The sequence below is a fragment of the Sander lucioperca genome, chromosome 6 (assembly GCF_008315115.2).
Source record: "Sander lucioperca isolate FBNREF2018 chromosome 6, SLUC_FBN_1.2, whole genome shotgun sequence".
In the NCBI taxonomy this organism is placed as follows: Eukaryota; Metazoa; Chordata; class Actinopteri; order Perciformes; family Percidae; genus Sander; species Sander lucioperca.
The window spans coordinates 5,157,331-5,173,174 of NC_050178.1; the positions used below are offsets into that span (position 1 = coordinate 5,157,331).

Here is a 15,844-nt window from a genome sequence, read left to right on the forward strand (position 1 = left end):
ATTCCATCATCTGAAAGCAATGCAGTTTTGGCAGAAATCCTACAGGCCTGCACGGTATCAGAATGTTTTTTTAAATGTTAAGAAAGTTTTTCCACTATGTGACACAGACGCCTGACTGGAGGGGAGCTTCAGTTGATGATATATGATGATGACTCTTGGAAGGAAACGATGAGGATATTTTTGAAGTGGTCAGATTTCGCAATTATTTTATACTTCCTTGTTGCGGGCGCGGTTTGACAGGCCAGCACCCACTTGAGGAATATCAGAATCAAACACCTCAGAATGACGATAGCATTTCCGGTCTTCAACCTTCAAAATAAGTCTTGAATCGCTTACTCCAGAACATGTTTCCTGAATGGGACTAATACATTAGGATATGCCTAGATACAATTGTAGAATATGAAAGAAGTGGTAGGCTATTACAAATCATGTTGCAAAAGTAAAAAAACAAAACAAAAACAACTATCCAATTTATACAAGTTAGGCAATGCAATGAAAGAGTATGGGGGCAATGTGAATTAATTGGCTCTTATTAGATCTTATTTAATGCTTTGTGTGTTTAATTGTTCAAGCATACATTATGTTATTGTATAAATTATTCTATAGACTTGTTTTCTATTACATAGGCTTGTTATATCAACAAATCATGTTTTCAATTGTAATGCAAAAACGTATAAAGCGTGCCAATGGTATTTCCATAATTTCTTAGTGTGTTGTATTATTTAAAATAAGCTAATTTATCAGTTTCCTCCCTTTCAGACTTGCTGTGTGGTGAATGTCCCCTCTTAGGAAAGCAATACACGAATCATTAATCATCACTCCCAACATGAGGGCTTCGTCCTGGCGCGCTTTTATTTTGGAGGCGAGTGTAAGATCCTGTTTTGATCTATAGACTGATATTTTATCTCAAAGCCTTGCTGTAGTTCAGTATCAGTGTAAACTCTGTGACAGTGGGACTCCGGTGCTGTCAGGTGAGTCCGCTGCTGCAGGTTAGCGAGTGGAGCTTAACCAACACAAGAAATCTATCTCGTAAAGAATTCACGTTTAGAGATTGTTGGACAAATCACAGCCACATCCCCACTTTTCAAAGCGAGGTAAGATGATTTATTTGTATACAGGCCTGTATTTGTATGGAAGATGTCTAAACTAGCTGTTGGTCCACGTTAATGAATGACTGAAAACTATATCATAATTCACAATCGATCGCCTACCTGCACAGGAGATGTTTGCCTAATTTTAACAGCTACAATTTATTATAGTCATGCTGACTTTAATGCTTAGTGAATGTTCTTCTCTGTTCTGAAACTTTTAAAATAGTTGTCCATTACATAATGGTGTATTAGAATTGTGGTAGCCTACAGGATTACTAACCTACTGAATAATTTGCATTGTATGAATAGGCCTGCATTAATTTAGGTATTTTAAACATTTTGACCATATTAGTTATTACTCTGTGTTATTCTGTGTATGGCTCTGGAGGCCTGGCCATTTCCATAGTTGCTCCACATGTTCCAGCAAGTCACGTCTTGCCCACAGTAGATTTAATCTCGACTCTACCAACAACTTATTTTTCCACTTGCTTTTTATCTCAATAAGTTTCACCGCTATGACATATCTCTGCATATCAAGTCTAAATTATCTGACACAAAATTGCTTAATTATTTGGTTCAAAGACAAAACAACAGCAGCTGATACTTTTACCTCTTTCCTCAGTTCCTCATGCTGCATTTCTCAGTTTAAACAAGCCAAAATGTTGACATTATCCACCTCCACTTCAAAAGCAGCAGATCTCTGTTGAGAATCAAATGTTACCGCTCACTGTTAAATTTCAACATTCCTTCTGTGTTTTCCCTCACAGAGCTCCTTCAGGTTCTCCAGAATGTTCTCTTTGAGGAAGGTATCTTATTCTTTGAGGAAAGTATCTCATAGGTAGCACTTAATCACGGTGGACTGTGACGTGGAGATGGTCACTTGGGCCGCCTTGCTGACAGTATGCATATGGATACAAACCCAAACTGCCTCAGGACAGCACACATGTGCTTCTACTCCACGCAGGCTAGTGGATTTCACTGTAAAATACTCCCTCCCCCACTTCCAAACAGACAAACCTATACAGAACATAGCTGTGAACCAGGAGGAGAATCAGCAAGAGGTGTATGTTGCATGCCAGAATGTAATAGAGGCAGTTAACGATGCTATGGAAAAAATATGGGAAGTGAAAACTGGACCTGTAGGCAGTCCTGACTGTGAAACCTGTCGGGTGTGTGACATAGAAATAGATCCCGGGGATCCGGTGGAAACGGACAATGAGGTTCTGCTTTTGGATTTTTCTACATATCCCAATCCCTCCTTGTACATTTGTGGGAGTACTCAGCATGGGATCTGTCACTACATTGAAGTTGGAACTCCAGAGCCTATCCCTAAATGTTTATACAAAAAAGGGCAAAACTCTCCAACCAACTGTCCAGACTGTCTGGCTAGCCCACTTGGCACTAAAGTCACCATTGTTGAAGAGGCAGCCATAACGCTCTTCTTTGTTGCGGCCTCCGTCAATAACGAAGTGGCACAGAGGTATCCAAGGAGGTCAATATCAGTCCTGAGGCCACTTTCAACTGAAGATGGCTTTCATATGGTCATGGATGGCCTGACAGTGCTCCCCAGTCTACGGGACTCTTACACGATTGATTACATCTACAGCTTCTCCACCACAGAGTATGTTTACTTCCTGTCCCTGCAGAGAGAAAATCCATTCAAGAACAATTCAGCTTTTCAGACTCGCCTGGGACGACAGCCGATATTAATCCCAGAGGTGTGGATGTACAGAGAGGTGGTCCTGGAGTGCAGGTACGAACCAAAGCGCAGAAGGAGACGGAGAGAGGATTTCAAGGACATTGTGTATAATGGGCTACAAGCGGCATACTTTGGGCGAGCGGGGAAGGACTTAGCAGATGAGCTGAGGGTGACAGAGACAGAAGACATTCTGTATGGGGTGTTTGCAGAGGTGAATGAGCGTGGTGAACCTAAAAAACACTCCACCCTGTGTGCCTTCCCTTTGAGTAAAGTAAACCATGCGATTGATAAAGGTGTGGAGGCCTGCTGCAAGTCAGGTCCAGAGCAGCTGTCCAGAGGTCTCTGTCACTTCCAGCCATGTGAGGGCTGCCCACATGAAGTGAGTAACTTTTTTTTTTAATTATGCCCGATTGTCGTCAGAGCAGAGAAACCGTGCAAAGGTCCCCACACGACCAGACGGGAAGTGACATATTCAGACAAACACTGTGTAATAAAGTCACCTATGAATGGAACAGTGTAGTTTATCATTAAGCTTACAGTTTTATATTGTCTTGAGCAATGAGGGATAGTTTAAAGTAAATCTTGACTACTGGAATAGTGTATGGCTGTGGCAACTCTTATGAAGGTGTGTTAAAGAGCAGGGCCAGATGAACTGGGAGGGGTGGATGAGTCAGTAATGTGACCAGTACATTGCCACACCGTTTCTCTACTCTGTTAAGTTTCACTCTGTGTTTACAGTACAGAGATTTGATATGAAAACTGTTTCAGTAAGATAAAAGGCTAAATGATAAGGCTGCACTAAGTTGAATTTATCTGGTTGCTGCATTTTTTCTTAATTGATAAGCTACCAGAGTAGAAAAGTATCAGAAGGTAAAGTCGACTTGGTGGGTTAAATCTGAACTTAAAATAACAGGCGAGATTTATTCCCCAACCACCTTTATTGAATAGAGCATTTGGCTGCGGTGCTCAACAAAATAATAAAGGTGTGGTCTTTTCCCTTTTGTGGAGTTCAAATGGTGTCCTTTGAGCTCTCACAGTCATGTGTACACCTACAGGAATGTGTGCCAGCAAACACAAGTAGTAAATCCTGCTGATAAAAAGGTTGAATTTCAAGAGGAGGGACGGTGTTAGGCTGTTTCTGGTTTTTACTCAAAAGTTATTAGGAAATAGGTATATTATTGAAGAAGTGAGGGGTAGGGAGCAAAGAATCTCTCTTTTACTCAGTCAATAAATGATGGTCTAAACACTTATAAATGTGTCTTAAAACTGGTATGTACAATATAATACAAATGTAAATACTGTATGTATTCAAGCTCCAGATGCTGAAATACAAGTGAATGAAAAGATCAATGTTGGGAAAGTCAGTCAGACAGTCCAGTTTCAGTACAATAGATAAGAGAAACAGTCACCAAGTCAACATATAGAGCTGGAGTTACTGCTGTTTTATGAATGTGTTACTCTCACAGCTGTTATGACTGGAGGCTAGGAGCACTTCCTTCTTAAAAGGATAAATTAAGATGGTCTCTCTATCTCTCTTCCTCTCAAGCACAAGCATATGCATGTTTCTATGTGGTCAGAGGGAGACTGATGCTGACAGAGGTAGATAGATTTATGAATGAACTGGCTGACTAAAAACAAACACCCTTGTTCTGTATTTGTTTGTCCTGTTTGCACAGAGCTCTGAAGACAATGACACTTGCAGTGCCAAACCCACTCTGGTGTCAAAGCCGTACTACAGACTAGACCTCTTCAACAGGCAGATGAGAGATGTCCTTTTCACCGCTGTCCTGGTCACCACTATTGGGAATCACACGCTGGGCCACTTTGGTACCTCAGATGGCCGGATACTGCAGGTAGCAATATGCTACGCTATGCTGGATAAAATAGTAGTTATTATGTGGTGTGCCAGTGCCAGCCTCTGCAGTTTTAATGTTTTATACCAAATATAGAAGTATCTTGTTCAGTACTCACAATTAACATTATTTCAAATGTCTAAACTAAACATTTGAATCTGAGTCTGTCAGCCACACACAGGTGTATATTAATCCTTGTGACATTATCTCTGTTTTTGTGTGGTTTAGGTGATTCTTACTTCGTACAAGACTATTGTTTTTGCCAACTATTCTCTTGGAGGAACCAAAGTGTCCAGGACAGCAGAGGTGTACTCAAACGATTTACTTCTCTTTGCAGTGGGAAATAAGGTACAATTTGTCTACTGCAAGTACTGCTTGTCTTTTAATGGGGGAAAAAGAAACTGGGAGCCTATAAGAGTGCAAACAGACCAACTCGTTCAACACTACTGTGTCTTCATCATAGTCAAAGGACAAAGACATAAGGCAAACACATACAGTACATGGTCAACCTAGAATAGGTGTACAATTGTCATTGAATAATTGGTTGAACAGGATTTCAAATCTATTGGATAATGGATCCAATGGTGGTACACCCCATGCACTATAATCACATTAGGTACAAAAGAACATCTTAAAGTTACTAAGATAAAGTACAAAAAGTACATTGTATAAATCCAATATGCCTCTCTGAGGAACAGTGGGTTGACCTGTAGAAGAGGGTGAGATTTTTTTATGATGTCGAGCTGCTTACCTTTTGACTGTTTTTCTCTGTTACATCTGGCTTACCCCACCCTCGCTTCCTCTTTCTATGAACAAGATGTTCAGGGTGCCCTCTGCAGGACCAGGGTGTGCCCATTTTATGACATGCTCCAAGTGTTTGATGGCTCCACGCTTCATGAACTGCGGCTGGTGTTCAGGAATCTGCTTGAGGCAGCGTGACTGTGCCTCAAAGTGGAACAAAGACTCATGCACACCTGTCATAACAGAGGTAGATCTGTTGCTAGGTGTAACTGATTAGCCACTGCATGACATTTAAACACCATAAGTCATAAATGGTCCCACTGATTGTACTGAGACGCTGATTGATCTGGATCATAACCTCCTTATCTCTGCAGTTCTTCCCTAAAATGGCACCTGCTGGTGCTGAGACAGAGGTGACATTGTGTGGCTGGGAGTTTCAGTCTCCACTGCCACCCGCCATCATCAGCGGCAAAACCCACATCATCACAGTGGGCTCTGGGACCTTGTGTACTATCCTGCCTGAAAAGAGCAGTTGTGAAGTGTAAGTAGCACAAATGCACACAATGCCAGACAGTACCATATAAATAGGAAGTACTGTGCACTGGTAGCCACAAGCCAACAAGTTAACTGGGGAAGAGTAATGTTAAAAATGGATCCAAAACAAGAGACATGGATCTATTTTGTCTCCCAAAGTTCCTAATGAGGATTTTGATATAACATAGTTCTTATAAACCTCTCCTCCTGAGTCCCAGACCTGTCACTTGTTATTTGGTTATTAGATTTGGAATGTTTTTCGATTCCTTAAAATGTATGTGTGTGGTGTAGCTCGCTAGTCTTAACATAAAGTGGCATTTTTATTTTCCAAAACAAAATTATTGAAACATTTTGTTAATAGTGTGGAAATGTTTTGTCTCATTGCCATATTTTCTGCTGGTCATTTCTGGCTGACAATCTTCAGCTATAGAATTCATAGACACGTAATTCTTTGTGTTCTTACAGCCTGGTATGCAAGATTCAGGAATTCACACCAAACCCGGACCTCAACATCACTCTGGAAGTGCACGAGGGGGAAGTGAAGGGCCACTACTCAATTGAAGGCACAGCTCAGATGCCTGGCTTCTCTTTTGTGGTGAGAACTTTTATCCATTTGAAACAGTTTTAAATTGAGTTCTGTATATGGTCTTTATTTACATAAATGCAATGTATGACATTTTGTGTAACATTTAGTGCATATGAAATATTTCACCTCTGTATAACCAGGAGCCAAGCATAACAGAAATCAAGCCTGACTATGGACCTGTGTTTGGAGGAACAATGGTTACACTGACAGGCAGATACCTTAATTCTGGGATACAGAGAGATGTCTTCTTTGCTGACAAAAAGTGCAACATTCAAAGGTGAGCAACACAGAAGACTACTTCTTATGCTAACACATTACTATGGTGAACAACATAATTTCCACTGTGTTCAGATATCTCTTTCAAATTAAGGGTGTTAAGTATTGTACGCATTTGGTGACTGTTATCTCTCTTTTTTTCAGTGTTACTGAAGGAATTGGGACTTCTTCAATCGTCTGCCACACAGCAGCTGCAGCAGGTGTTGGGAGGGTACCTGTGAAAATCGTCATTGACAACTTTCCAGTGACGACCCCTAAGATGTTCTTCTACAAGAAAGACCCTGTTATAACCTCTGTACATCCTCATTGCAGTTTCCAAAAGTAGGACACTGATCCCAGTCTCTACTGGTCTTATTAATGGAATCCAAATTAAATGATATTACTCTAAAAATGCCTAATCATAATAAGACAAACAGTGTTTGCACATAAAACACGTCAATGTTATTAATAACTTACTCATAATGTCTAACAGTGGCTCCAAGCTCGTGATAGAAGGTCAGAATCTTGACTCTGCCCACAAAACTGTGGTTCAGTACACTTCCAAAAATCTCAACCTTCAATCTCTTGAACGGGTACGTTAACACTTTGATTTTACCCTTTGTAAGTCTTTACAGACACAGTACATTATTCAATTAAACTACTTTCATTTCAGTTCAATTCAAACCAGGTCATTAAACTGTGAATTTTGGCAATGGAAGGCCAGTCTGTCATACTCCTTCTTAAGCTGAATATTGCTTTCCTATTATGCCAAACTGTTACAGTAGTTGTGATTTCAAACAATACATCATGTGTTTATTTCACTTAAGGTCTGCAGCGGCACAACAAATTCCACATATATGGAGTGCTGGGCCCCTGCTTTTCCAGAGGAAATGCCAGAAGAAAAGTCTGACACAGGAGAGATTTTTATTCACATGGATGGGAAAAGTAACCTCTGGAAGAGACGCTTTGACTACCACCATAATATTAAAATCATTCCCTTTGAAAATGATGACAATGAATTACCTCTAAAACCAGGAGAGACAGAAGTTTCACTGCATGTATGTTTACACTTCTTACACTAGAACGTTTTTTCCCCACCTCTATTTATGTAACACATTTTGTTGTATTAAAAGTATTAATATATGTGCATTTTTGTCTTTTTTCCAAAAAATTGACAGCATAGCAAACTGAACACAGTAAGCACATGTATGAACATCACAATGACCATTGGGGGTGTGAACTGCAATGCCAAGGTTCTGTTAAACGAGCTGACCTGCAGGATTCCTAAAGGCCTGAAAATTCCCCGAGAAGGATTGCCTGTCAAGGTGAGAGAGTCTGCTTTTAAATCATCAACCCTAATCTGAATAATTTATAGAAATGTATACTAAATTAAATGTATTTTAACGAGAGCCATAATCTCTTCCACTACTGTAGGTTTCTGTGAATGGGGAAGTTCATGCTGTGGGTACTGTAGTCAACAATGACAACAACAACAACAACAACACTGTGATTGTGGGCATCGTCCTGGGCATCATTGCTGCACTGGTAGTAGGTGCTGGCCTTGCATTACTTGTGATGATCCATTTAAGGAAGAAAAAGAGAGGTGAGGAAATCTTGAATCTAGAACACTTCCAACCGTGATAATAATTGGTAAACAGGAGTTGCACTATACTACTATGTAGTAATGTATATTTTCATAGTTTATTGTTCAGTGATTTTCATTTATCATATGTATCCTTTCAGCAAATGTAGAGAATCCTCAGTCAACAGTGCTTTCATGGAACCGCATGGGCAGAGGTCCTGATTTTGTCCCAACAGGTGACTACAGACGAGGTGAGACATCCAAGTTCATTCATTCATTCATAATCCATATTAACTGTTAATCAATTTGTCTACCTATTTATTTCCTTCCCTTTCTGCTTCATCATCAGCAGCCCTAGGAAGTACAACCTTTTTAAATGCAAATATTTTATAAATCATAAATAAAGAGACTGCTAAATCAATAGATACATGTAAAAATATAATGGAACAGATTGATTTAATTTCTAAAAGTCTGTCACCAAAGACGAGGGTAACAGGATAAAGAACTATCTGACCAATAAAGAGTAACATATTCATAGATTGTAATTATTTCAAACAAACAAACTGGAGTAATTGGTCACAACATTTTACATTTGTCTGTTAGTGAAGATTGTATCACACACTGTAAGGTATGTTTGGTAAGGGTGGTAACGAAAGATGTAATGGCCTTTTAAGTACAACAACTTCATGGTGTGGTTCCTTGTGTGCTACAGTGGATCTGGCCAGTCAAACATCAGGGTCCGGAGGAATGGCTTTCCAAGGTTTATTGTATGCTGCCAACCATGATCTGTCCATTCCTCTAATGCCACAAGACAATATCTCAATGGTCAGTCTAAATTCTGAGCTTCTTGAAGAGGTCAAAGATGTCCTGATCCCTGCTGAGATGCTCCGAATTGAGGATAGCCAGATTATCGGCAAAGGTAAGCCCCCGGTCTTATAATGTTTGTTTGTTTTGTTCTTGTCTTTGAATATTTTAAGATAAGATAAGAGATAATTTATTGTCATCCATCTATACAGAACAGAACATAGATTTTATTATTTTATTAATAATTCCCAATAATTAATTGTCTTCTTATGCAGGCCACTTTGGGACAGTTTATCATGGATATCTGATAGACTGCAACAAGAAAGAGACCCACTGTGCGGTTAAATCATTAAACAGTATGTGAATACCTTTTTTTAAATAATAAATTAAATCAGTGTTAGCCTCTATGAGCTCATGGCTGTTGGAAGAGTTTGTATGATAGTATGTTTTGTATTAACAGGGATCACAGATTTGGGGGAGGTGGATCAGTTCCTCAGAGAAGGCATCATCATGAAAGGTTTCCACCACCCCAACATATTGTCACTGCTGGGCATCATGCTGCCTAAAGAAGGGCTCCCTCTGGTGGTTCTACCGTATATGAAACATGGGGATGTGCGTCATTTCATCCGCTCTGAGAAAAGGGTAAATTATGCAATGAAAGGTTCCGGACCAGTAGGGTCATGTCATGAATATTTTTCATAGCTCAGACCATGGGCGTTTTGGTGGGTCAGCTCTATTTGATAATTCTTTGTCCTCCACAGAACCCAACAGTTAAAGACCTGATAGGCTTTGGGCTTCAGGTTGCCAAGGGGATGGAGTATTTAGCCCAGAAAAAATTTGTCCACAGAGACCTGGCTGCACGTAACTGCATGTGAGTGTGAATCCTACACTGATTACTGGCCCGTGACATGTCAGTAGAGACACATTGTCACACGAGTTTACGCATTATCTAGGTGATATATTATAAAGGTGGAATTAAGTTGTGGAACATCTTTATTGGTTTAATATAAGCAACACATGCTACATTGTGGTCCACTTATATGGTTAACTACAGCATACATTTATGAATCCTTAAGAATAACTTCACAAAGTTAGGAAAACCCAAAAAAGGACAGTAAATATACCTTGATTACTATTGCATCTTGTATTTTTCATACAACAACATAATTAAACTTTTCTTTTTCAAGTATTTTCCATTTAATGAATAAAGAAAGAAAAGCTTGCTCCAGTGATCACACCAAATAAAAAGTGTGAAAGGATATTCATAAAATCTTTTTAAAAATCTGTCAAAGCAAGACAGACTACCCTGGCCCTCTGAAGGCCTCTTGGGATACATATTTGAGACACTGGAGGTATACTATTTCTGTTTTTTGTGATCTGTTTATTTGCACATACATATTAAAGGAATAGTGCAAGATTTTGGGAAAACATATTTTTGCTTTCTTGGAGAGAATTACATAATACGACTGATACCACTCTCACTTTTATTTCACTATTTCTGCATCCCAGCTAATGGGACCATCACTGCTCATCAAAACTGATTTTTCAAATTGGTGTAAATTAAAGTTCACCTGGCTCCTCTTGAGCACACCTTGAGTCTGGAGATGTGTAATCTTAACAGGAACTATCCGTAAGATAATGTTTTCTTAAGATGCATTCTGTTTTCAGGCTGGATGAAACCTACACAGTAAAGGTGGCTGACTTTGGCATGGCAAGGGACATCTATGACAAGGAATACTACAGCATTCAAGATCACAAACGGGTAAAGCTGCCAGTGAAGTGGATGGCCCTCGAAAGCCTGCAAACACAAAAGTTCACTACTAAGTCTGATGTGGTAAGTATGCTTTATCCAGTCCACTAAAGTGTGCTTGTTACAACCATCATGTATGTATCTACAATATATTGCTCATCTGTTTCCCAGTGGTCATATGGCATCTTAATGTGGGAGCTGTTGACCAGAGGTGCTAACCCATATCCAAATGTGGACCCCTATGACATCACACACTACTTGTTGAAGGGACGCCGGCTTGCCCAGCCACAGTTTTGCCCTGATACTCTGTAAGACTCATACCTGGAACCCTATAAATAAATAAATATCACGACTGCTGCAGTATCTTATCATTTGAGTTTCTTCAAGAGACTTAGTTATCTGTGAATATAAATCAGTTTTATATCAGTTTAATATATAGTATTTCTAGGCTCACATTCAATAGTTCACTTAATTGTTTACATATTTACTCACGTACTTACTAATTTACTCATTGATTTATTCCACAGCTATTCTATCATACTGACATGTTGGGACCCGGAGCCTGAGTTCAGACCTGGCTTCAATAGCCTGGTTACAGATGTACAAAACATCCTGTCCTCTCTGGAAGGAGAGCACTACATCAATCTGAAGGTTAACTATGTCAACTTAGATCAGCCACGGCCATACCCGTCCCTGACTGGATCTGCAGATGAGGCTGAGAGCTCAGACTTGGACACAGACAGTCATGCCGCCAGCTGAGGGTGCAAAGTTCTTAAGACTCTCTGATAGGAGCCCAGGATCTGGATTAAAGTTGGACAGCATACAAGAAAAGGCACAAGTTAGCCTGGAACCATTCGTGCATCACATACATTGTTGATCATGTCTACAAACCTGAGTACATGGAAGGTTTGGCTACTGATTTAAAAGACACTGTATAAAGTCTTACTGGAGCTGAGACAAAATCATGCTTCAAGTACCCCATCCTTGTTACATTTTTTTGTAACAAAATAGAGACATCATGTAGATTGACTTAAATGTTTTTTTACACATCTGAAGCACAAGTGTGACAAAATGAATGTAAAATGTGCTTTTGTTCTCAGACTTGTAGAATAGGATGTGTGGCTACATGAGAATATATGCTGTTATAGAAATATTTCTCTAAGCCATTAGACTGTTAGACACAGGCTCTATAAATGCTGATATGTGCTCAAGGGTCAACATTTGATGGATTTTTTACACAATGTTCCGGCTATAGAATGTAGACTAAATACAACGGGACATGTAAATGTGAAATCATCATACTGGATGCAGAATAACTCAATCTTCTCAGATTTAGAGCCATTGACACTCTGCCAAAAGCTCTGCACCTATGAATTATACATTACGCTGTCCATGCTGTTCAAATATCTATTTAGGCTAAACACATCCAGTCCCTTTCATCATCACTAGAGGGCAACCAATGCCTCCTCCTTAAGCATCAATTGCTGCTGCAGTGATGTCTGCTGCACTACAGCAGCTCAACACAAAGGTGCTACACAAACAGTACAACTATATTCATCTGGAAAAAAAAAATCTATCTTTCAACTCAATCAACATAGCATACCATTCTTTCCAGCAAATTACACGATCCAAGGGATTTTAAAAGTTATGCACTGATTTTTCTATTTTTACACTGACAATGCAGTACGGTTAACCAATAACCTAGTTTATGTTGACTTACAAGATTTATACCAGGGGTAATAGATTTGGTTCTAGTATACTTGATTTTTGTCATTGCTGCATTTTCTCTTCTTACTACCAAGATAGAGCTGATGTTTCTTAGCTGTATGTTGCACTGTAAACTATGTTTTTGAACAGACAAATTGTTGATTGTGCATACTTGTTTGTAAAGCGTGTCAACAAAATAAATGTTTCCCTAGACTTGTTTTTCCTAGCCTTATGCTGAATTAATACTAAGAAAAAAGTTCCTGATTAGCAAACAATACATTTCTACCTAAAATAAACTCACCTAACATTGTATTTGTAACTGTTATTGTTAAAAAATGCAGATCACTACAATGAGAGAAGTTCTTCATGAAAGTGTATCATAAAAGCCAATGACACAGGTCTGAGGCTTTTTCTCTGCCAGGCGGATGAGAGGAAAAACACTGTTAGAGGTCTGAATTATGTTATCTCAACCAGAATGAAAACTGCATGCTTCTGCCTGCCTAATCTGTGTATCTAGCATTTGTAATACTCTCTATGAATAATTTATGTATCTAAAAAAAAAATTTGTATCCCTTGCCTTCAGGTACTGAAAAGGTGGCAGTAATAATGACGAGCTCTGGTTGTGTTCAGGTAGAGGTTCTGGATTTGAAAATGAGGGGATGTATGCAGCTAGAGACCAAACCGAAAGCCACAATGATGGATATGTTTTTGCTGTAAACAACAATTGCATTCAATATTTGCTTTTATTTAAGGAATGCAAAAGCAACCACAGGATGTAATGTGTTTAAATTGTTATTGGTCAGTTACAGTACAGGGCTACAAAGAAATATGGCTACCACTGACTTAATTCAGATATTTTAGTATTTGTAGACTGCACATGATGAAGAGGAGGTGAGGAGTGGGAAAGAAAGGGTTAGTCTATATATAAACCGTATGAGCTGCACATTAACCCACAGTGGTGAAAGGTAACATATGAACATTATTTAAAGGCTGAAAGTGGTACATACAGTAACTCCAATTTGATATAAATTGAGCATTAGCCTAAATAACCCAGATGACATCACCAGGGTTATTTTCTTGGACTTTAGAAAAGAAGAAAAAGAAGCCACAACAGACATACAATTATCTCCGCAAGTGCAAAACTGACTATTGAGAAGCACCATACAGTAAATGCTCCTCCCCCCCCAGCTGGCAAACACACACATACACACACACACACACACACACACACACACACACACACACACACACACACACACACACACACACACACACACACACTACTCCATCCAAATGCAGTGAGGGGGGATAGCTGCACTGAAACAAGCTGAAAGCAGATCCCTAACGTGTCTGGTCTAAAATTCCTTTTGTTGTCTTCAAGTGTATATATTTATAAATATTTTACACTTTTATTTCACACTGCCCTGGTTTTGAAGCAGGGTTCGGTTAATATCTGCGAAACTGCAAATATCATACAGCAGCTGTCGTGTGATCCATGTGGACAAGGGGAAGGAAACTGTGGCTAGCTATACTCCACAGACTAAACAGAAGAACACAAGAAGAGTGTGATTAGGACAGCCAATTAGCACTCTTAGTGGAGTTGCCCAAATTGAAATCTTAACTAAAAAGCATTGGTGTAGGGACTAGAAAAGTGTAGTGGGGTTCAAAATCAACGTCTGTGCATGAATGTCATTTATAACTACAGTGATGAATAAGGAGCCAATACACTGCTTTTAAAGTGCCAAACATGACTGTTGCCAATTTGGATTAGCTAAAGATGAGCTGAGTGAGCTTAAGACTCCTGGATGTGCATGTTGAACCTAATGTAAATTAAAAATGTATGTGGTAGTACCAGGCATCAGATGTTCTGCACTGCACCACTTGGAATAAAATGGAATGAGAAGCAAAAAAAAAAAACCTGATTCACTGTTGTTGAGTTTTTCCTAGCAGGTGTTTTGAACTATGCACTCTAAGTCAAGTCGTTTTTCAACATTGCTCGAGGTCTCTCAGTTTTTACAAGATGTTGGTGAGAAAAAGTCTACACAGGAACACAAGGGAAAAAAAATGTGAGGATGCAACTAAACATGCAGATTTGATTAGTCACAAGTACACAGTGTTGGACTGTCTGATTTCTCTATTTGTACTTTTGTTAACATTCAATGTTTTTCCACTTTTCTCAGTAATAAAGACAAAGTTCTAATAGATATGCTAATTTAAAACATCTTTAAAATGACACTAATTACTATTAAATGCTAACATAAGGTTTGTTGCTTTTGTCTGTAGTGAACATCAAACCTACAGCATGGTATTTCCTTTTCTATTCTGATAAAATCATATTTTTTAATCATTGTTTTTCTTGAGAAATGGGCTGAATCTATTCCGTCTTAAAAGCCTAACTTTCTGTGCAAAATATCGTGCAAGTGGGTTTGTAGCCTTTCTCACACTTTTGTTCTCTGAATTGAATCTGCTATCCTTGAGCTTGCGTGCCATCAGTAGATACCTGAATAGCAAGACAATTTTCCTCCCTCTCCCTTGCTCTTCTCTATTGTTGCATTGCATTCAGAGGGAGGATGAAGAGCTGGGAGGTCACAGATGGAGAGAAGTGTTATGTTTGTTCCCGTCTCTGCTCTCTGAGTGAATGTTTCCACAGATGGGATCATATTGAAAGGCAAACTGAAATTTGCAGAGCAATGAAAGTGCTTTAGAGCCACAAGGCCATGCCAGGCACATAGCTAACTGTACTTGTTAACAGATTTATGTATGTATTTAGTATGCCAAGTTATTTTGAAGTTTAAAATTGCACACTTTGTTGCTGCAAAGATTCATGTTATACACACTACTTGCTGTTATTTAGATGACCACACAATTGCAGTTAAAGGTGATGCAAATGTCTTCAGACTAGACTGAATATAGACTGACACTTTCATACTGTTTCTCATCATTGCTGTTTTTTCATGTACTGACCTATAGAGATATTTCTGCCTTCATAATTAAACAGATTTATTCAACACTGACGCTTATTCATTTTTCACATGTGGTACCAGCTGCACATGTAACCATACAAATGTGTATTCCCATGGAAAAACTGTTAACAAATGTGTGTTTATCTCTTACTGATGTATAATACTACTAAAAATGTACACTGTTTAGGTCTTAGTACTCCAGACATGTGCACATTCCTTATGTATACATCAAAGATTAAGTAACCCACCATGTTTATATCCACACAGTCAAAAACTAAA

The 15,844-nt window shown here is 39.0% G+C and overlaps 1 protein-coding gene across 1 annotated transcript; it reads left to right on the forward strand.

Annotated features, from left to right (window-relative positions):
* The first annotated feature begins 909 nt into the window (after positions 1-909).
* Positions 910-12,911, forward strand: LOC116051312 (macrophage-stimulating protein receptor-like). The gene is made up of 21 exons (XM_031301627.2): positions 910-1,094; positions 1,859-3,169; positions 4,467-4,643; positions 4,872-4,991; positions 5,461-5,631; positions 5,759-5,925; positions 6,384-6,513; positions 6,645-6,781; positions 6,925-7,101; positions 7,253-7,352; positions 7,587-7,817; positions 7,938-8,084; positions 8,194-8,362; positions 8,503-8,592; positions 9,054-9,260; positions 9,421-9,501; positions 9,606-9,787; positions 9,907-10,016; positions 10,814-10,979; positions 11,067-11,203; positions 11,423-12,911. Exons 2-21 carry the CDS (start codon positions 1,964-1,966, stop codon positions 11,652-11,654), a joined length of 4,137 nt encoding a protein of 1,378 aa, XP_031157487.1. The 5' UTR covers positions 910-1,094; positions 1,859-1,963; the 3' UTR covers positions 11,655-12,911.
* Positions 12,912-15,844: the final 2,933 nt, after the last annotated feature.